This window comes from Portunus trituberculatus, chromosome 41 (genome assembly GCF_017591435.1).
Source record: "Portunus trituberculatus isolate SZX2019 chromosome 41, ASM1759143v1, whole genome shotgun sequence".
Lineage (NCBI taxonomy): Eukaryota > Metazoa > Arthropoda > Malacostraca > Decapoda > Portunidae > Portunus > Portunus trituberculatus.
Genome location: NC_059295.1, coordinates 7,083,318 through 7,100,371, shown reverse-complemented (window position 1 = coordinate 7,100,371; position 17,054 = coordinate 7,083,318). Strand labels below are relative to the sequence as shown.

At 42.8% G+C, this 17,054-nt stretch overlaps 2 protein-coding genes across 4 annotated transcripts in view; one reads left to right on the top strand and one right to left on the bottom strand.

Moving 5' to 3' along the window:
- LOC123516604 (TELO2-interacting protein 2-like) overlaps positions 1 to 4,901 on the top strand; it is a 71,656-nt gene extending 66,755 nt beyond the window's left edge. For both annotated transcript variants that reach the window (XM_045276151.1, XM_045276150.1), the window contains one exon: positions 4,232 to 4,901. The gene's annotated coding sequence lies outside the window, so the exon portion shown is untranslated. The remainder of the gene's footprint in view (positions 1 to 4,231) is intronic.
- LOC123516606 lies at positions 1,403 to 16,748 on the bottom strand. Of its 2 annotated transcripts, none has more exons than XM_045276153.1 (5): positions 16,445 to 16,748; positions 7,164 to 7,344; positions 6,098 to 6,279; positions 4,894 to 5,045; positions 1,403 to 3,430 (listed from the first exon to the last, which is right to left on the bottom strand). In XM_045276153.1, exons 1-5 carry the CDS (start codon positions 16,638 to 16,640, stop codon positions 3,140 to 3,142), a joined length of 1,002 nt encoding a protein of 333 aa, XP_045132088.1. In that variant the 5' UTR covers positions 16,641 to 16,748; the 3' UTR covers positions 1,403 to 3,139. The 2 variants fall into 2 exon arrangements, with proteins under 2 accessions (XP_045132088.1, XP_045132087.1); XM_045276152.1 differs by having other exon boundaries at positions 1,403 to 3,433; positions 16,445 to 16,747.
- Between the last annotated feature and the right edge of the window lie 306 nt (positions 16,749 to 17,054).

Below are 17,054 nucleotides of genomic sequence, written 5' to 3'. Positions count from 1 at the left end.
GCAGGAATCAGCATTGCGACTGTGTGAGTTTGGCAGCATGGCGCGGTTAGTTGTGAGTTGAGCACTGTGCAGTGTGGTTTTCCATTTTATGATTAGACTTTGAGGAGTCTAAAAATGCCTAAAAGAAAGACCTCCTTCAAAGGTGACTGGATCAAAGACTTTAGTTTCATTGCAAACAGCAGAAAGAATGAATACCATGCTTTTGTCCATTGCAGTGTGTAAATAGGAAGTAAGGGAAAGACTGCAGTAGAATGACACACAGCCACAGACAAGCATAGACTTTATACAGTGGAGACTCAATACTACAATGTCTAAATAGGCATTTCCTGTAATTCTATTTATGTGCTTTTCTGGTGACAAGTTATCCACAATGGTTACTCCTGGGTCTTTTCTTCAGACTCCTTAATTTCTTCGTTCCCTGTTGAGTAAACTCCTTTCGTCCTTCTTTTGCTCATTCCAAATTGTAACACACTACATTTTTTTTTTTTTTTTCTTTAAATTCCATTTCCCATGTGAGTGACCATTCCACTTTTTTATCCAAGTCTTGTTGTAGTGCCTCACAATCTTCTTTTCTATCCACCCTCTTCATCAATTTAGCATCATCTACAAACAGACTGATGTAACGGTCTATATTTTCTGGAATATTGTTCACATATAACGCAAACATTATTGGTACTAAAACTCCACCTAAAACTTTCCTGGCCATTTTTTTTTTTTTTTTATCTCTTATAATTGTTCTCTTTTAGAAAGTCAGCCATTCATTTCAGAAGTTCTCCCTCTAGTCCTCTATTTTGTTCAAGTTTCCACAGTAACCTTTTGTGCAAGACCTTGTTGAATGCCTTCTCCTTTAGATCTAGGTATATGCAGTCCACCCAGCCATCCCTTTCTTGCACCATGTCAACCACTCGAGTAGAAGCTTATTAAATTTGTGACCCGTGACCTTCCTCTTCTGAATCCATACTCTCTATATGTCACCATACCTTTCTCCTCCAGATATTGCATCCATTTGCATATTATCCTTTCACATATTTTTGCTATTACGCTAATCAATGACACTGGTCTGTATGTAGTTTAATGAACAAGTGTCATTGACCAGTGTAATAGCAAAAATGTGTGTGTGGGTGTGTGAAAACAAAAAAGGAGAAAGCACATTGATTGTGGTACTGAATTGAAAGGAGATGAACAAGATGGAGGAGAGATGTGTGTGGACACAGAGTGCTTCATCATGCAGTGGCAGGATCGATGTGCATTAACCACAGTGTTGCTCTTCTACCAAGGCAAATTTTTCCTAGTATTTTGTGCTCATAACCTGATTTGCTCGTAAGGCGAGATGCTCGTATCCCAAGGCGCCACTGTATTTCCTTTAGAATAGAATCTTCTAGTGGATATAATGAAAAACATATTTGCAATAAATATTTGATTCACAAAGTGCAAGTAATATCACCAGACATATTCATGCCTGCAAAAATTCCTCCAGCACATTAAAGACACATTAAAGCACCAGTGTGCTCTCATTGTAGCATCACATATGGGAAAGTAGAAAAGTACACCACTCAACCTTCATAACTTGTTACATAAAAGCTATGCTGCATAAGCTTGCTCAACATCAAGAACCTCATTTATTTGTTATGAATGTCATGGCTAACAAAGAATTGTTTACACATCATTTTATGAATGGATCTAACTAAAAAACTGATCCATATTGCATTGTTTTGTTCCCCTCAATATTCAAAATATTTCCAAAATCACATTATTTTTTATCAGATTATCATCACCACATAAAAACTTATAAATACAGGAGAAAGTTAAAGCATACACATACATTCTTCTATAAAGGAAGTAACTAATTTTTTTTGTAACTAAATCACCATAATATTGGGAATGCAGAAAGTAGGAACTTATTAACAAACCATCTACATCTGAATATTTCTACCAGTCTATATATGTGGACAATACATAGATTGTTTTATCAAAATTATCTTGTATACTATCAATGTGAAAATGTAGTCATCATAATTATATAGTAAAGATTTCTGCCAAACCAAAGAAGTCAAGCCACAGTCAATCAACAAAACCAAACGAGCTATCAAATAAATTTAGAATAATTGATTTATGATGCATCCATGTCTACTAAGTCTGATTAATTTTGCTAAAAATGTTGAGGTGGCTAAAGTCCTGAGCTCTGGAAGGCTTACAGGCAGCAAAGCTACGCCTTACTTGAAGCACCTTGTGAACAACACGAGAAGAAAAAAAGCAAATAAACATATCACAGCTTTGTCCAGGAAATTCAGTTTTCTGTGATGCACTTGTTATGCCTGGTCATTTTCTAAATCACCTGATATAAGTAGACTTGTATCATATTTTGGTGAGCAAATATACTTTTTCCCTGGCTTCACCTGCACATCTAAGATCCAATATAATACTGCTAACACTGCACTACATCTGTACATGGGAAGTTTATACAACCCACACTGCAGGCTTTAATTCCCTTAATATCAGTGCAAGTAACTCATGATCATTGCTAGTTAACTGCTCCCACCATGGGCATGTTTGTAACATTGCCTGCACAACTGTCATCACAGTTCTTTCATTATAAACTTAGGGACAATTTATTGATATTTTTAATTCAGAATTCCTGTAAACTTTTTAACTAGTGATAACTTTTCAACACAAATAAGTTCAAATGTCCTGGAATTCACACTTGTATCTGTTCAATATCTGCAGTAATGCAATAAAAAAATATTTTCACTCCACCAGTACAGTTCTGATTTTTGAGCAAATAATCACAAAAGTACTTATTTCACTCACATTTGAGGGGAAAGATGCTATTTAGTGTAAATAATTCAGGAAAAGGTTTCAGATGATATGTATAAAAAATGTTCATACTTTCCACTTGAAAGCACATGAACTTATAAAACATCAACACTATAGTAAATGAGTATTTTGTTAAGAGTAGCACTGCACTATTCACAGGTTCCAAAAAACCATGGTAGTGTGTCCTCCATGTTCAGGGAGTCACGTAGCTAGTGCAAACAAGTTTCGTTTGGACCATCAGCACTTAACAGTTGCATATGGGAATAAACATTCACTTCAGTATTCTCTATAGTTCTGAGCAACACCATTTACATATATAGTATATTTAGAGAAGTCTAGCATACAGTTCAAGACAGGGTGGAGATTCTGCCTGTCTTTGGTCCCACTGGTCATCTTGACAGATAACATTCAAAGGCTTGATCTCCTCAATGTTATAGATGTGCCCACCAGGGTGTCTGTAGTTGGGATTTTTTTCTTCAGAGGTATTTCTTATACTTATATCACTCAGGAGGGCACCTTTAGTAAGTGGTGGGTGGCAGCAGATTGACGAGTGAGTGAGAGCTGCTGAACTTCCCCCAGGGTACAAGGCAGCCTTTAAGTAATGCTCCCCCAGCACCTGCTGGAAAACACAAGCAATAAGCACCTGAAACACATCATGTAATATTTAACATGTAAAACAGAAAATATGATATAGATCATTTTGAGACTGCATGGACAAGATATGTCCTGTAGTACTGTACAAGTATGTTAACTATGTATTGTTGGGATGTACTGCAAGCAATTTGTTAATAGGATGGGTACTGTAAAAGTAATATAAAAAGTAAGAAGCTGGAGTCTGACGATACTATTAGTGGGCAATTCCGAGGAGAATTTAGCTAGAGAAAAATAAATGAAAATAGTAATGTAACATGCACATGAAGGGTAAGTAGCAGGAGAATTCATGTAGTTTTGAATGCTTTCCTGGTTGAGGAGATAGGTTACATGCTAAGGATGGAGGAATAATAGATATTAAGGTGGATTTCAGAATCATTCAACTAGACAACACTTGTTTGGGTTTAGGGAACAGAATTGAGTTTACACATGTGGAAAGTTTATATAGATGCAAGAGGCTGTGGTGAACAAGTGTGGTTTGTAAATATACTGTGGGTGTGTGGGCTATAGAGAGAGAGAGAGAGAGAGAGAGAGAGAGAGAGAGAGAGAGAGAGAGAGAGAGAATTTTTTTTTTTTTTTTTTTTTTTTTTTTTGGACAATGTGTCAGCTGATCTATATAGAAATTTACCCCATATGTTTACCCCATATGTTGTTGTGTATTAACTTGATAAAGGGAGGCACATGATGCCCCAGCAATCCTCCAGTGCAGAGCTGTAATTTTCTTTCAAATTGCTTCTCATTTTGTGATTTTTTTTTTTTCTTTCAGATTGAGATGAGCAATTGATATGTCATCCCACATGAATACCTGCCTCTGATGTGACTTGCCAAGTTATGCTGCTCATAAAGTTCATCATTCAGTATACATTAAATTCTCAATAAATTATTTCAGCCTCTAACATGCCAAACCTAAGCACAAGAAAGCCCTTGAGTGTTATCTAACATGATCACAAAATTCAAAATTCTATTTGCATATAGGTCCAAGACTTGTTATCCATAATCAATTACACAATCACTGTAAAACTGAAGCCTAACAAAAGACTGACAAGTGAAGCTTAGAAGCAGGCAAAGCATAAGGCCCAACAACTTAATGTGGGAGCCATAGTTACCATGCACTGAGATACCCTCCCAGCCATTGCACCAGCCTCTTCACTTTATTTGTATTTCTACTGTATACAAATAAAGTTTGTACAGGAGAAACTTTATCAACACTTACACAGATTACATAAAATAGTTTTGAATTGTAGAACAATATCACTATAAAAAAAATCAGTTAGTAATAATGGCAAAAACTGCTTCAGAACAGTTTCTGAAGCATCTTACATCTTGATTTAATAAGTTTTCTACAAATCTAGGTGGTTATGAATTGTAATGTGCATCATATGTACATAACTGTATATACATTAAAGAAATATACAATTCAGAAGTTACCTGTGCCATCCTTTGTCTTTTATTCTCCTTGGCAAGCATCTTGGTAGCCAACAGCACCAGCACAATCAGTATGAAGCCCCCAGCAATGGGCACTGCTATTGTTGCTGCTCGGAACCACAATGTTTCTAATTCTGAATCTCGTATTTTCATATCTGCAACAGCAAGGGAAAATTAGGACTCTGAATTTCATGGATCACTTGAGAGACATGTAATTTGTTTTTCACTGGGGAACAATTAATCCTTTAAAAATTCTTAATTTAATCACAGGTTGTCTTGTATGTGGAGCTGGCATTTAAAGAAGATGATACAGAATGCATGATAGTGTATAGGGAACTTCATGTGATTCTAAATATTTATGAAAAATAGGAAAAAAAAAGCCTTATGTTCTGTCTCACAGCCCAAGATTTGAACTAGAAACAAATGTTGTGAATGTTAGTAATGCAATGTGATTACCATAAAAGGCCAGTAAAGACAGAAAATCATAGTAACAAATTCCATTACGACAACAAAACCACAAAAAAAGATATTCCCTCAATCTACAATGAATGTCAATGTCATGCAGGTATTGATTCCACACTGCATCCATGATCAGCAATACACAGTGACCTCCATACATCAACCCCGCCAGGTACGACCAACGTGACACCCACGTTATCCAGTTATTAGGCCAGAACTAGGAGTAGGCTCACACCTGTCCGATTCATCTCGATGTGTATTCAACAAGTTACAACAGGGTGGTGGGTGGGTGGGAGGATGGGGAATCTGATCACTGTCCCAGTGACTCAGTGAGTGTCATAAGGTTAAGGTGGCGCAACAGACAAGTGATCGATGCAAGTGGAAACGTGTTCGCGGCCGTCAATACCCAACTTCCTTCACCTCTCTCCTTTCGCTCACAAACATAAACAAATGCTCTGCAACACATATCTCATTAGAAGAATAACACGTGTAAGTGTGATATAATTTAAGTACTAAACATTTTTCTCATAATCATCGACAACAATAATTTTTATACTATAGTTTTTTTGGTAGTCTGCAGGCTAGATAAGATGAGATAACCTTAATGCGTTCACGCAAATAATTTTCAACACCTGGATGTTCACGTAGGACGAGCGCTGTAATACTCGTATATAGAAAAGTGGTGTGCGTGTAAGAGTTACATGAGATGAAGGATAGCATGTACAGTACCAAAGCGCACTTGACTCACCAGTGTGGCCATCCCCGTCCATCTGTATGTACTTGTCAATATCTTGGAAGTTGCACATGTCGTGGCGGCAGCAGGTGAGGGCGGGGTCTGGCTGTGGTGGCATGGATGGGGTGGGGGTCAGGGCGAGGACTCCCTGGGGCGGCTTCACTCCCCCTTTTCTTATACACTCGGCATGCCTGTTCCTGTCAACACAATCAAGTCAATAAATAGTACACACATCATAATGCCGCCACGCATTCTACTTCCTAAATCTGAAGGACGGTTCAGAAAGTTAGTGTTTCTGAATCTTAAAAATCCAAAACTCTTATTCTTATTCTTTGGTAGTCCAAAGATCGCACAGATGATTACCAAGTTTCGCCTTATTTTAGTTATTCTTATTATTGACAGAAGAATTTTTAACTGAAAGTATAAGGCTTTACATATGAAAAACCCTCAGAATTTCCACTACAACATGTTAAATACAAAAGATACGACGGCAGTGATTGGGACTACAATCCCGAAGCTCCTGAAACACCGACAAGAAAAGCAGTGACAGCGCTTCTCTTACCGATTCATTTTATCATTTAACCACACTTCACAATGAATATTCAAATGCTAGTTAGACTTTTCTGTACGTAAGTTGCGGGGCATTTTATAGATGCAAAATAAAGATAAATGTATGTAGATGTCTTCAGACTTTGTTAGGCGGTACCCATAATGACCAAATTAGAGTTACAATTGTAAAATAAATGTTATCATAATCAGCTGCTGCGACACCAAGCATACTCCACGTGGTGTGTGTGTGTGTGTGTGTGTGTGTGTAACAATAGACGAAAAGTATGTATCCTATGCAATTATGCAGTTATAAATTCAACTAAATTGATTGGTTGGGCCTTCAGAATGTTCACACAATACACACACACACACACACACACACACACAGAGGCCTATCCGAAGATCGGAAATAATGAGCTCTGAGCTCGTTCCGTAGGGTAACGTCTGGCTGTCTCGTCAGAGACTGCAGCAGATCAAACAGTGGATTACACACACACACACACACACAAATCACTTCAAAAATTAAACTTACTCTGGCAGGAGCTCGACGCAACCGTGCATGGGCGCCGAGGGATGATGAAGCTTGTGGTTGCCGGTGTAGGCGTGGGTGGGCGCAGGCGTGTTATTGGTAAAGCAGGCGCCCAGCAGACTCTTGCACATGTAGCCCAGCGTGACGCACCGCGGGAGGTTACACTGGCACCGCACCTCAGCCCCTGTAACACACCAACCCTCGTTTACTAACACATACACACACACACACACACACACACACACACACACACACACACACACACACACACGCTCGACTCACAATCGAGAGGGCCGGGTTCGAGTCCCGGTGCGGCGAGGCAAATGGGAAAGCCTCTCAATGTGTGGCCCCTGTTCACTTAGCAGTAAATAGGTACGGGATGTAACTCGAGGGGTTGTGGCCTCGCTTTCCCGGTGTGTGGAGTGTGTTGTGGTCTCAGTCCTACCCGAAGATCGGTCTATGAGCTCAGAGCTCGCTCCGTAATGGGGGAAGACTGGCTGGGTGACACACACACACACACACACACACACACACACACACACACACACACACACACACACACACACACTAAAGGACTCGATCTTAATTTACAAAATAAAATATTATCCCAAGTAAATAAAGTGGCCACTGGACCCACTTATTCCTGTTGGTGCAAGACTCAGTGTTCGTCTCCTCCCTCATTGTGGTCTTTTCAAGGTCAGGAATCTCCACACGTAAGAAAATAAAACAGTCTATAACCAAACTAACATGTCTACTGATATGATGTAAGAAGCAGTGCATGGCCAGCTGCTACATTTTTCAAGAATAGCATTGGCTCTTGCATTCTTGAAGCGTCCCGTAAGAAGTAACTTTATAACGCAGACAAGCTTCGCCATTCCAAGCCTGCCTCCCGTCGCATCCCGGCCAGATGGCGATGAGCGGCGGGGTGCCCAGGAGGATGGGAGGGAGGGCCATAGTACACCATTCTCTACATTGCCTCGGTGCGCCACAACTATCAGTTAATTTTCAAGGACAACGACAACGATAAAAAGTAAATAAATAAATAAATAAAATGATGAAGTAAAGAGAGGCAAGATTAAAAAGCAGTCAGTTCATGCTGAGGGCCACAGGATGCCCCCGCCCCTGCTCGGCACACACATCACGCCTCCCGCTGGCCACCCCTGCGGTCTGTCAGGGGGAATTAATATTGCTAACACAAACATGTTTCCTAGTGCGGTTCTAAGAAAAAGGTATTACCAAAGATGTATATCGTATAATACTTTAGCAACTACAAGATGACCATGTTACCTGTAAACTGCATACGGCATCAGTTTTTATATGGCGTCGCTTTGTTTGAGAGAGGTTCATAATATGTGTTTCGTTTTTTTTTTCCTTCTTTCGAATGACAACACCAGGAATAAACATAATTACACAAGGTCATAAAAGAAACTGCAAGAAGTCAACAGCTTTCTACATGGCAGTCCATGGATTAAACATATTAAGCAGCGGACCCCACCAAACGATGTTGACAGTAATGTCAGTGCACAGATATCCCTTTGGCTTCAGACCGGAGAGGAAGACACTCACCCGACAATCGCCAGCCCAGCCAATCACGGAGTAGCAGACGCGGAGAATGCGCATTTCGCGCCACTAATGCGACATGAACAGTTTCTTTTTCTTTCCCTGCCTCATTAGCGGAGCTGAGGGACACACACACACACACACACACACACACACACACACACATTAACGCCAGGACCCTAAACATGCGACAAGTACGTACAAAGCTTTGCCCAAGGAATGGTCAGCTGTAGTATCAGTTACCTCTTTTGACCTTCCCCAGATTTCCCTAGGTGGCCGTTCATCACCTGAGCCACAGTTGGGAGTTGAAAGTTGGCCGTCATCTATCACAGCCAAGCCTCCAGCCTGTGCACCAATACTCACAGCCTGACACTAAACACTCCACCACCACAGAGGCAAGGTAAAATCCACATGATTTCCACAACACTAATGAAAATCACACTGAAAAAGAAAATACCATAGTCCGACAAAACTCAAAAGCACTGGTTTTGTCATCTTCCCGTAAGACATCTGGCCACTCGTACCTATACACAAGTGTTAAGAAGCAAAGAAAGTAAGTGTGTATAAAATTCAGTAATTTCTCATTGAATGCGGAGGCCAGTAAACACACTTTTAAAACGAACATGTGCTACGGCGACGAAGCAATAACCAACAGCCCTTTACAGCAGACACATGGGTCTCCTCTGCGCTGTCAAGCCTTCATATGACAGCTTAACTCGCCCAGTATTATGGCTGTGAAAAAGGAATTCTGAGATAAGTACGTAACAGGTTGTGATGACTGTGAAAAGTGCTCTCTCTCTCTCTCTCTCTCTCTCTCTCTCTCTCTCTCTCTCTCTCTCTCTCTCTCTCTCTCTCTAATTCCATTAATAATGCATCAGAGCAATTACACTCAAAGAAAACAGTTATCATGAAAAGTCTTTCCAATGTTAGCGTTACGAAACCTTCAGTGCTACAGAGGATGGAAGGAACACTGTGGAAGCAAATTAATTAAAAGGTGGGAAGAGATCAGGAGTCGAGGCGAAGGAAAAGAAGGGCACAATGATCCACACTTTCCAGAACAAAGGCGGCGCTGTGAGGGGAAGAGTTTAATTAAGGGCGGCCGGTGCGCGTCAAAACAACATTATCTATACGACACTTTTCAAGGCAGTGAAAACATACGTAAGAACCAAAAAACCCGGACATGGGTACTTCCACCTCTTTCTTGCTCCGTAAATAGACAACGTGACCCAGATAGATGCAGCACGAAGACTCCACGTAGACGTGCCTGGGGAAGAGAAAATAAAAGAAGGGAAGAGAAGGAAAGGTGGTGTCGAGGTGAGGAACTAATGAAGGAAAGACTAGACGGAAGGAAGGCAAAGAAAGGACAGGCAGACTAATGGGAAACAATGAAATTGCAGCAAGCCTCCACTGCACACAGGCGACGGCTCTCTCTCTCTCTCTCTCTCTCTCTCTCTCTCTCTCATTTCCGTATGTCTGTTTCTCCATTTGTAGTGACATTCTTCTCCCGTACATCACCTCTCGGATTGGCAAATTTTGACTCTTAGTTACATTTCAATACTAAGTGATGCTTCTTGAGTCGCTTGACATAATAAAGTCAGGTTCCTGAACATTTCATTACATGCATATGTGAAACAAAACAGTATGTGTGTGTGTGTGTGTGTGTGTGTGTGTGTGTGTGTGTGTGTGTGTGTGTGTGTGTGTGTTCCTAAAGGTAATACGCAACCGCTGGTGGCGGCCAGGTGTGTCTGACATGAGGCGGTTCTTCTTGCTAATCTACAGCATCACCCGTTATCCTTTCATTCTCTTCCTTTCTACACATGTCGAATCGTTCAGCCTGCGGGCACGATACCTTCTGTGTGTCACGTGATATGATCAGGGACTGCCCCGCTGCCCCACTCCCGGAGCTGAGCAAGGCGTGAGACACCCGGAAACACTCGTCCAAAATAACTACTGGTAAGGAGACTTTCACGTCCCCGTCAGCCTCGGAAAGGTCTACCGAAGGTTCACTTGGCAACAAAACCACGCAGTATGATGGACGATACCAAGCGTCAGAAGGACGGAAGCTAAATACAGCGTCCTAAACTTGATATAATTTATATGGTTCGGTAAAAACCAGTGTGAGTTACAGACCCTCCGTCCGCTGCCAACTCTCACACCAACAAGCGGAAAGTAAATTCTAATATCAAGTAAGGTGGAAGGAAAAAGTTTTTTCCCAGCCTTGGAGGAAAATTGAGAGGCGGGTGACATATGTTGGTTAGACGGGGTGGGTGAGGCGTGACGCCTGGCGCCACGGTGCCGGCAGGGAGGGGTGCGGCGCCACCGACCCCCCTCACCGGAGGTCCACACCTGCTGCCTCACTCACGCCACTCCCACCCCTTCCTCCCCCATCAGAGGCGGCGCCTTTGGCATATCCACTTACACTGTTTGTAAGCCAAAAGGATGAGCGTCAAATCACGCGGAACAACAATTCAGAGCACAATAGCGGTATGATCTACGCGTACACCAGTATTATAGAGTTCCTAAGGTGCCCAGTACTGCCGCCAACACTGCCTGAATGCCGTGGCGGGGCTTTGCATTGTTTGGGGTGAACTGATATTTCCCTATTGTACCATGATCCTGAATAAAAGAATAATGAAAAAAAAGTGAAGCACGCCAACACACACACACACACACACACACACACACACACACACACACACACACACACACACACACACACACACACACACACACACACACACCGGTAGCAGCGTGGCAGACAAAGACGAGTAGCTGGTCGACGTCATCCCCACCCCACAACACACAGTGCCACCCATCCCCCCGCCATCACTTATGGGAAATGCCTCGCCCACTGGCACTCGACACGGCACCCCTGCTCTCCACCATTACTGCACCAACGCAAACACATAAAAATCTCCAAGCGCAGACGGAACTTTCCCATAATATTTCACCCAGTCGTCAAAAAAAAAAAATAAATAAATAAGATCCAAACTTGACATGCGCCTGGTAAACCAGCACGGCCCGAGACAGAAGGCAGCGAACAAACAAGCCTCGCAGCCTCCTGACATGACAATGGTATCACTGTATTATGTGTGACTATAAATAACAACATAATACCAACAGTAACAACAAACAAACAAATCGTTACCGTGACAAATGCTTTAGACCCAATCAAGTGCTAGTGTCAGTCTAAAATCTCGCCACAAAAGAGAATTGTGATGTTAGATGAAGTCGAAAACGAGGAGTAAGCTTAGTACTGTACACTTACCGCCTCGCTCTCTCCTTGCTCACTCTCTCCCTCAAAGGGTATAGTTGTGGTCAGTCAAGTAAACTACATTCTATCAATTTTACTGTTTAATATCCCCTCTCAATCTCAACTTCTTGGATCAGCTAAGAAACCACCAATTGTTAGGTTGTGTAAAAAGATTGTCATAAGATCACGAAACTTAAGAATGGGGGTAAAAAACTGAAAATAGTAGAAGGGGATAGCAGAATATACCTACATGTCTTCGCATTTACAGCCTCGCCACGTCCTCCCTCTGTATTTGTCTAAAACCACATTTACATTTTTTTTCTAGCTAAGTTTTATGTAATCTCTTACTATACAATGAGAATTCTATTTCTATATTCTAAAGAGCAAGGGACAAACTGCTGTTATCGTTACTAATGCCAATAAACAAAACTTACTACTCCTATTATTACCACAACAATTACCATTACTTCAATAACACATCCAAGTACTACAACTGATGGATTACTAGGTGTGTTGCTATTAACAATCATTCCAGCTACCATTGGTGGGCTTCTAAGTGTTGTTGTTAACAAACTCCTAAATACTATAACTGTATTAGTACTTGTGTATCTGTTTATTTATCTAGATTCCTAGAAGCAGCAACAGCAGCAGCAGTAGTAGCAATAGCAGCAGCAGTAGAGAGTAGTAGTAGTAGTAGTAGTAGTAGTAGTAGTAGTAGTAGTAGTAGTAGTAGTAGTAGTAGTAGTAGTAGTAGCAGCAGCAATAGCAGTAAGAGTAGTAGTAGTAGTAAAGTACAAGTAGTAGTAGTGGTGGTGGTGGTGGTGGTGGTAGTAGTAGTAGAAGTAGAAGTAGAAAAAGTAAAAGTAAAAGTAAAAGTAAAAGTAGAAGCAGAAGTAGAAGTAGTATAGTCTGTCTACTCTAAAGTGGCTCCTGGGTCCCAGTTTGAATGGTGTCCCAGGGAATGCATGGTTGTCAGATCTTGCGGAAACCGTGAGCTGTCCTTATAATAAGTGCGTTGATCAACAGAAAACAAGTATTATTCACAAAAAAATCAATTACGTTATCAATAAGCTAAAATATGTTTTAAATTCAGGAGCCACTTTAGAGTAGACAGACTATAGTGGTAGTAGTAGTAGTAGTAGTAGTGGTAGCTGTTGTTGTAATAATACCAGCAGCAGTAGTAGCAGAAGCAGGAACTGTATGATGTATGGAGATGCTGCTACCAGTCAGTGCAGCAATAGAAAACTGCACCATCATCCGCACGCCGCTGCCACCACCGCTGCAACTCCTCCTACGTAATCCACCCTTACCCGTGCTGGCCATTACCTCCCACACCCACCCTTGCTGCGTCCCTCACTACCTTACAACAACATGAGAGCGAAGAATGGACAGTAAAACCCATTCCCTTCATCCTCAACAGGTTTCATCTACCCAGGACATCGACAAGCTGCTCCCAAACCCAACAACCCCACCCCAGGCTCACTCTTCCTCCTGTCCGACCTCTTACCCACTCACTCACCTACCCTACCTTCCTCTCACCCTCGGGACCAGATAGCCACTCCCAACCTGCCCGCTATCCAGGACCAGAACCCACTCATTCCCTTTTCCTGCTGCCCGATCACCTTAACCGCCTCCCAGCGGCTCACCTGGCAGGCCCCACCCTATACCTGGCTGGCGACGCATGTGCTATATAATGAAGAATTCGCGGACTGTTCAAACCAGCGGACCGGACAGACCTGAGCGACAGTGGTACAATCATACTAATGGCGGTGGTGGTTTCAATAGTCGTAAAGCTTTGACTGGGGGGGGGTGGCGATGGTGGTGGTGATGTAGTAGTAGTAGTAGTAATAGTAGTAGTAGTAGTAGTAGTAGTAGTAGTAGTAGTAGTAGTAATAGTAGTAGTAGTAGTAGTAGTAGTAGTAGTAGTAGTAGTAGTAGTAGTAGTAGTAGTAGTAGTAGTAGTAGTAGTAGTAGTAGTGCTCTCACCAATAGATCGAGAGAGAGAGAGAGAGAGAGAGAGAGAGAGAGAGAGAGAGAGAGAGAGAGAGAGAGTGTGTGCGGGTAAAAGCTGAACCCTAATCACGACATCAAAAGGTCAGACCGCCCAGCCCAGCTTTCCGTGTGTTGCAGAGCGGGGCGGGAGTGGATCGTGGCGCCTGGAAAGCCGGGGGAAAGACCAGACCTGCCATCTAGGCGCCAGCAGATGTTGGGTGTGCGTGCGGTGTGCGGGGCTGGATTAATGCGAGAGCGAAGTAGCTCGCGTAAAGAGTATGAGGTGTGCAGCAGTCTGTCCCTCACGAGTCGTCGCCTTCCCTTACACACAAGACAAATACTCACTCAAGGATAGTATTTGCTCTATCGTAACAGTTCATGATCACTTTTACTGCATCGAAATGTAGCATAGTTTATCTTTACCATCAGTTGAAACATACTGTAGTATACTTAAACTCTCTCTCTCTCTCCACATCAGCTTGAAAAGCCTGAGGAAATGCACACACAATAGGTGGCTCAGTGAGAAGAATAGAGTGCAGTAGAGTGGGTGGAGTGGAGTTACGACAAGAGATGTGGGAGAAAGGGGAGGGAGCGGAGAAACAATTTACCGACGCGGGGGTACGGACGAACACTGTGAAAAGGAGAAGGGGACGTGACTGAGAAGGCAGTGCACGAGCGGCACCCAGAGAAATACCAAAATATTTACTGCAACCAGTGGCTCCTACTGGCGTCATGATACCCACGGACACGAGCTTGGGTTCACCGAAGAAGCAGCATGCTTAAGGCCGAGAAGAGGAACCCGGCGTGAAACAACGTGCTGGCAGAGCGCCTCGGTGGTACTAAGAAACCGGGAGGATGTTGGCGGAACACCTACAGCGGGCGAAGGGGCGAGGAATCTGGACGTGAAATTCTGGGCAAATTGAAAGACTTGCTCTTAGAATCCGCAGGCGTGGGTGTCATATGAGCGACGCCGTGCGATCTCTCTCTCCACTCATGCATGTCAACCATTGTGATTTGGACTCACTTCAATCAATAAACATCTATCGGTTATATACACTGGATCAACAAAATAAGTACATTACCTATTACATAAAACATATATATGAATACATAGATTTATTTTTCTAACAATATGATAAGACCAGCAATCTCGCCTAAGTAGGACGTCGACGCTACTTGCACTGAGTCGAGACAGCAACAACAAGCAGAGGCAGCAGCAGCGACAGGACGAGCCGGTCTAACAGGCAGCGACACTCCCTGGGTCGAGGTGGGCGGCGAGGTGAGTCGGCCGGTCCGTCTGGCGGCTGGCTGGCCGACGGGCAGGGTGAGTGAAAGAGTAAATGAGAGTGATCTGACACGTGATTATGAGGACGAGTGTCTCGCCAGAGAGAGAAAGGATGAGGTGAGAGCCACTGGTCCTCAGCGAGCAACGGGGCAGGCACGTTGGTTCACAGGGTTCAAGGTGACGTTTGCCTCTGGCCACGTGTCTCCCAGAGATGCAAACACAAGGTGAAGGCAAAACACCTCAGCTCACTATATCACGGAAAACGTAAAATCCGATGGCAAGATACAATAAAGTTATAGGGTCTAAAACAGAAACATCTGTCTACAAGACTGTGACAAAACCTGTACCGTCATTAGTCTACAGACATGTCACCTTGACAGCACGTAAATATGACACACGTGGAATCAATGACATGCATGCCGACATGCAGTAGGGAACCTCAGTCCTGAAAAGTACAATTAAGGCAGCGGGTTACCCAGTCCTGGATCATCGCAAGACAGTGCGAGGAATACAACGTAAAGCTGAGGCATTCAACTATCAGCCTTGAGCGGGAGCAGCAGCAGGTTCCTGGCGCCGAGATGGCCATGCCGGAATTATTTTCTCCTTACCAGGACTCGTTTCTCCATGCAGCAACCTGAGAGTACCAGTTTTTTGGCACAAACTGTCGTTGCCTTTAAGGTTTGAGGCAACGCTTCCTAACCAAAAATTCCGAGCAAAATAATTATCAACAATTGAGTGTAAAGTCTCTTAGAATGAATTTTGTGTCAGTAACGTGCAAATCCTCCACTAAAAGCTGTACTGTCATTGTTGGATGTCTATAATGCTTCACAAGGCCACACGTACACAAATCAACACTGTGACATTTCCAGATATATAACAGATTTTTAGATGAGTAGCTATGTTGCCGTGAGTTGGCAGTGTCAGGATAAACACCTTGGCACTCCTCGCCCCCACTGACACAGTCACTGCACTAGTGTATAGCTAATAAAACCACTCTCAAGGATGGATTATCATTCATAAACGATTAATCAAGAGTAATACTATTGTGGTAGTAGTAGTAGTAGTAGTAGTAGTAGTAGTAGTAGTAGTAAGAATATAAGAATTTAACTCTTCAAACAACGACTTACACACGGCCAAGTCTTAAGCCCTTCACCACACATAAATACTTGATACCAATACATGTATGGTTCTCACCTTCAGTCTCATGTGTGGTATCCTCTCCCCGCAGACCAAGCGATGGGCCACTATCACCAACACTCTCCGTGAAGTTTTTATGCACAAATTCTCCCTTAGCAACCATTATGTCTGTGAACATTTGGCCCATCACAATGACCGTCATAATGCACAGCATAAGCCTCCGCCACACTTCAACCGGCGAGTTATCCATCATGACGACGGAGAGATCACGCAGGAACAGCCAGATACAACAGATTCATTTTCGCGTCAAGACCGCACATATCCTTACACTACCACTGTTAGACTTGTACTGAAGCTTCTCGCGCGTCGGACTGCGTTCCCCTAATTATAAGCCGTCCCTGGTTGGCCACCGATAAGAGCTTGGGGATTTTCATTGGCAGGGAGAAGGAAGAGCGCGGTTGCTATTGGTGGCGAGTGGTGTGTGGCAGGATGACAGCTCTACTGACACAGGCGCCAGTTCGAGGCTAACTTATTTAGTACTGAATGAATTTACTTTGCTTGCTTGTGTTATTTTTTAAAATTTTGCCATCAGCGGTTACCTAAGTACATCTCTTGAACACAGACATTAACTATGAATTAAACACATAGACGGCGAAAAAAACGCCAC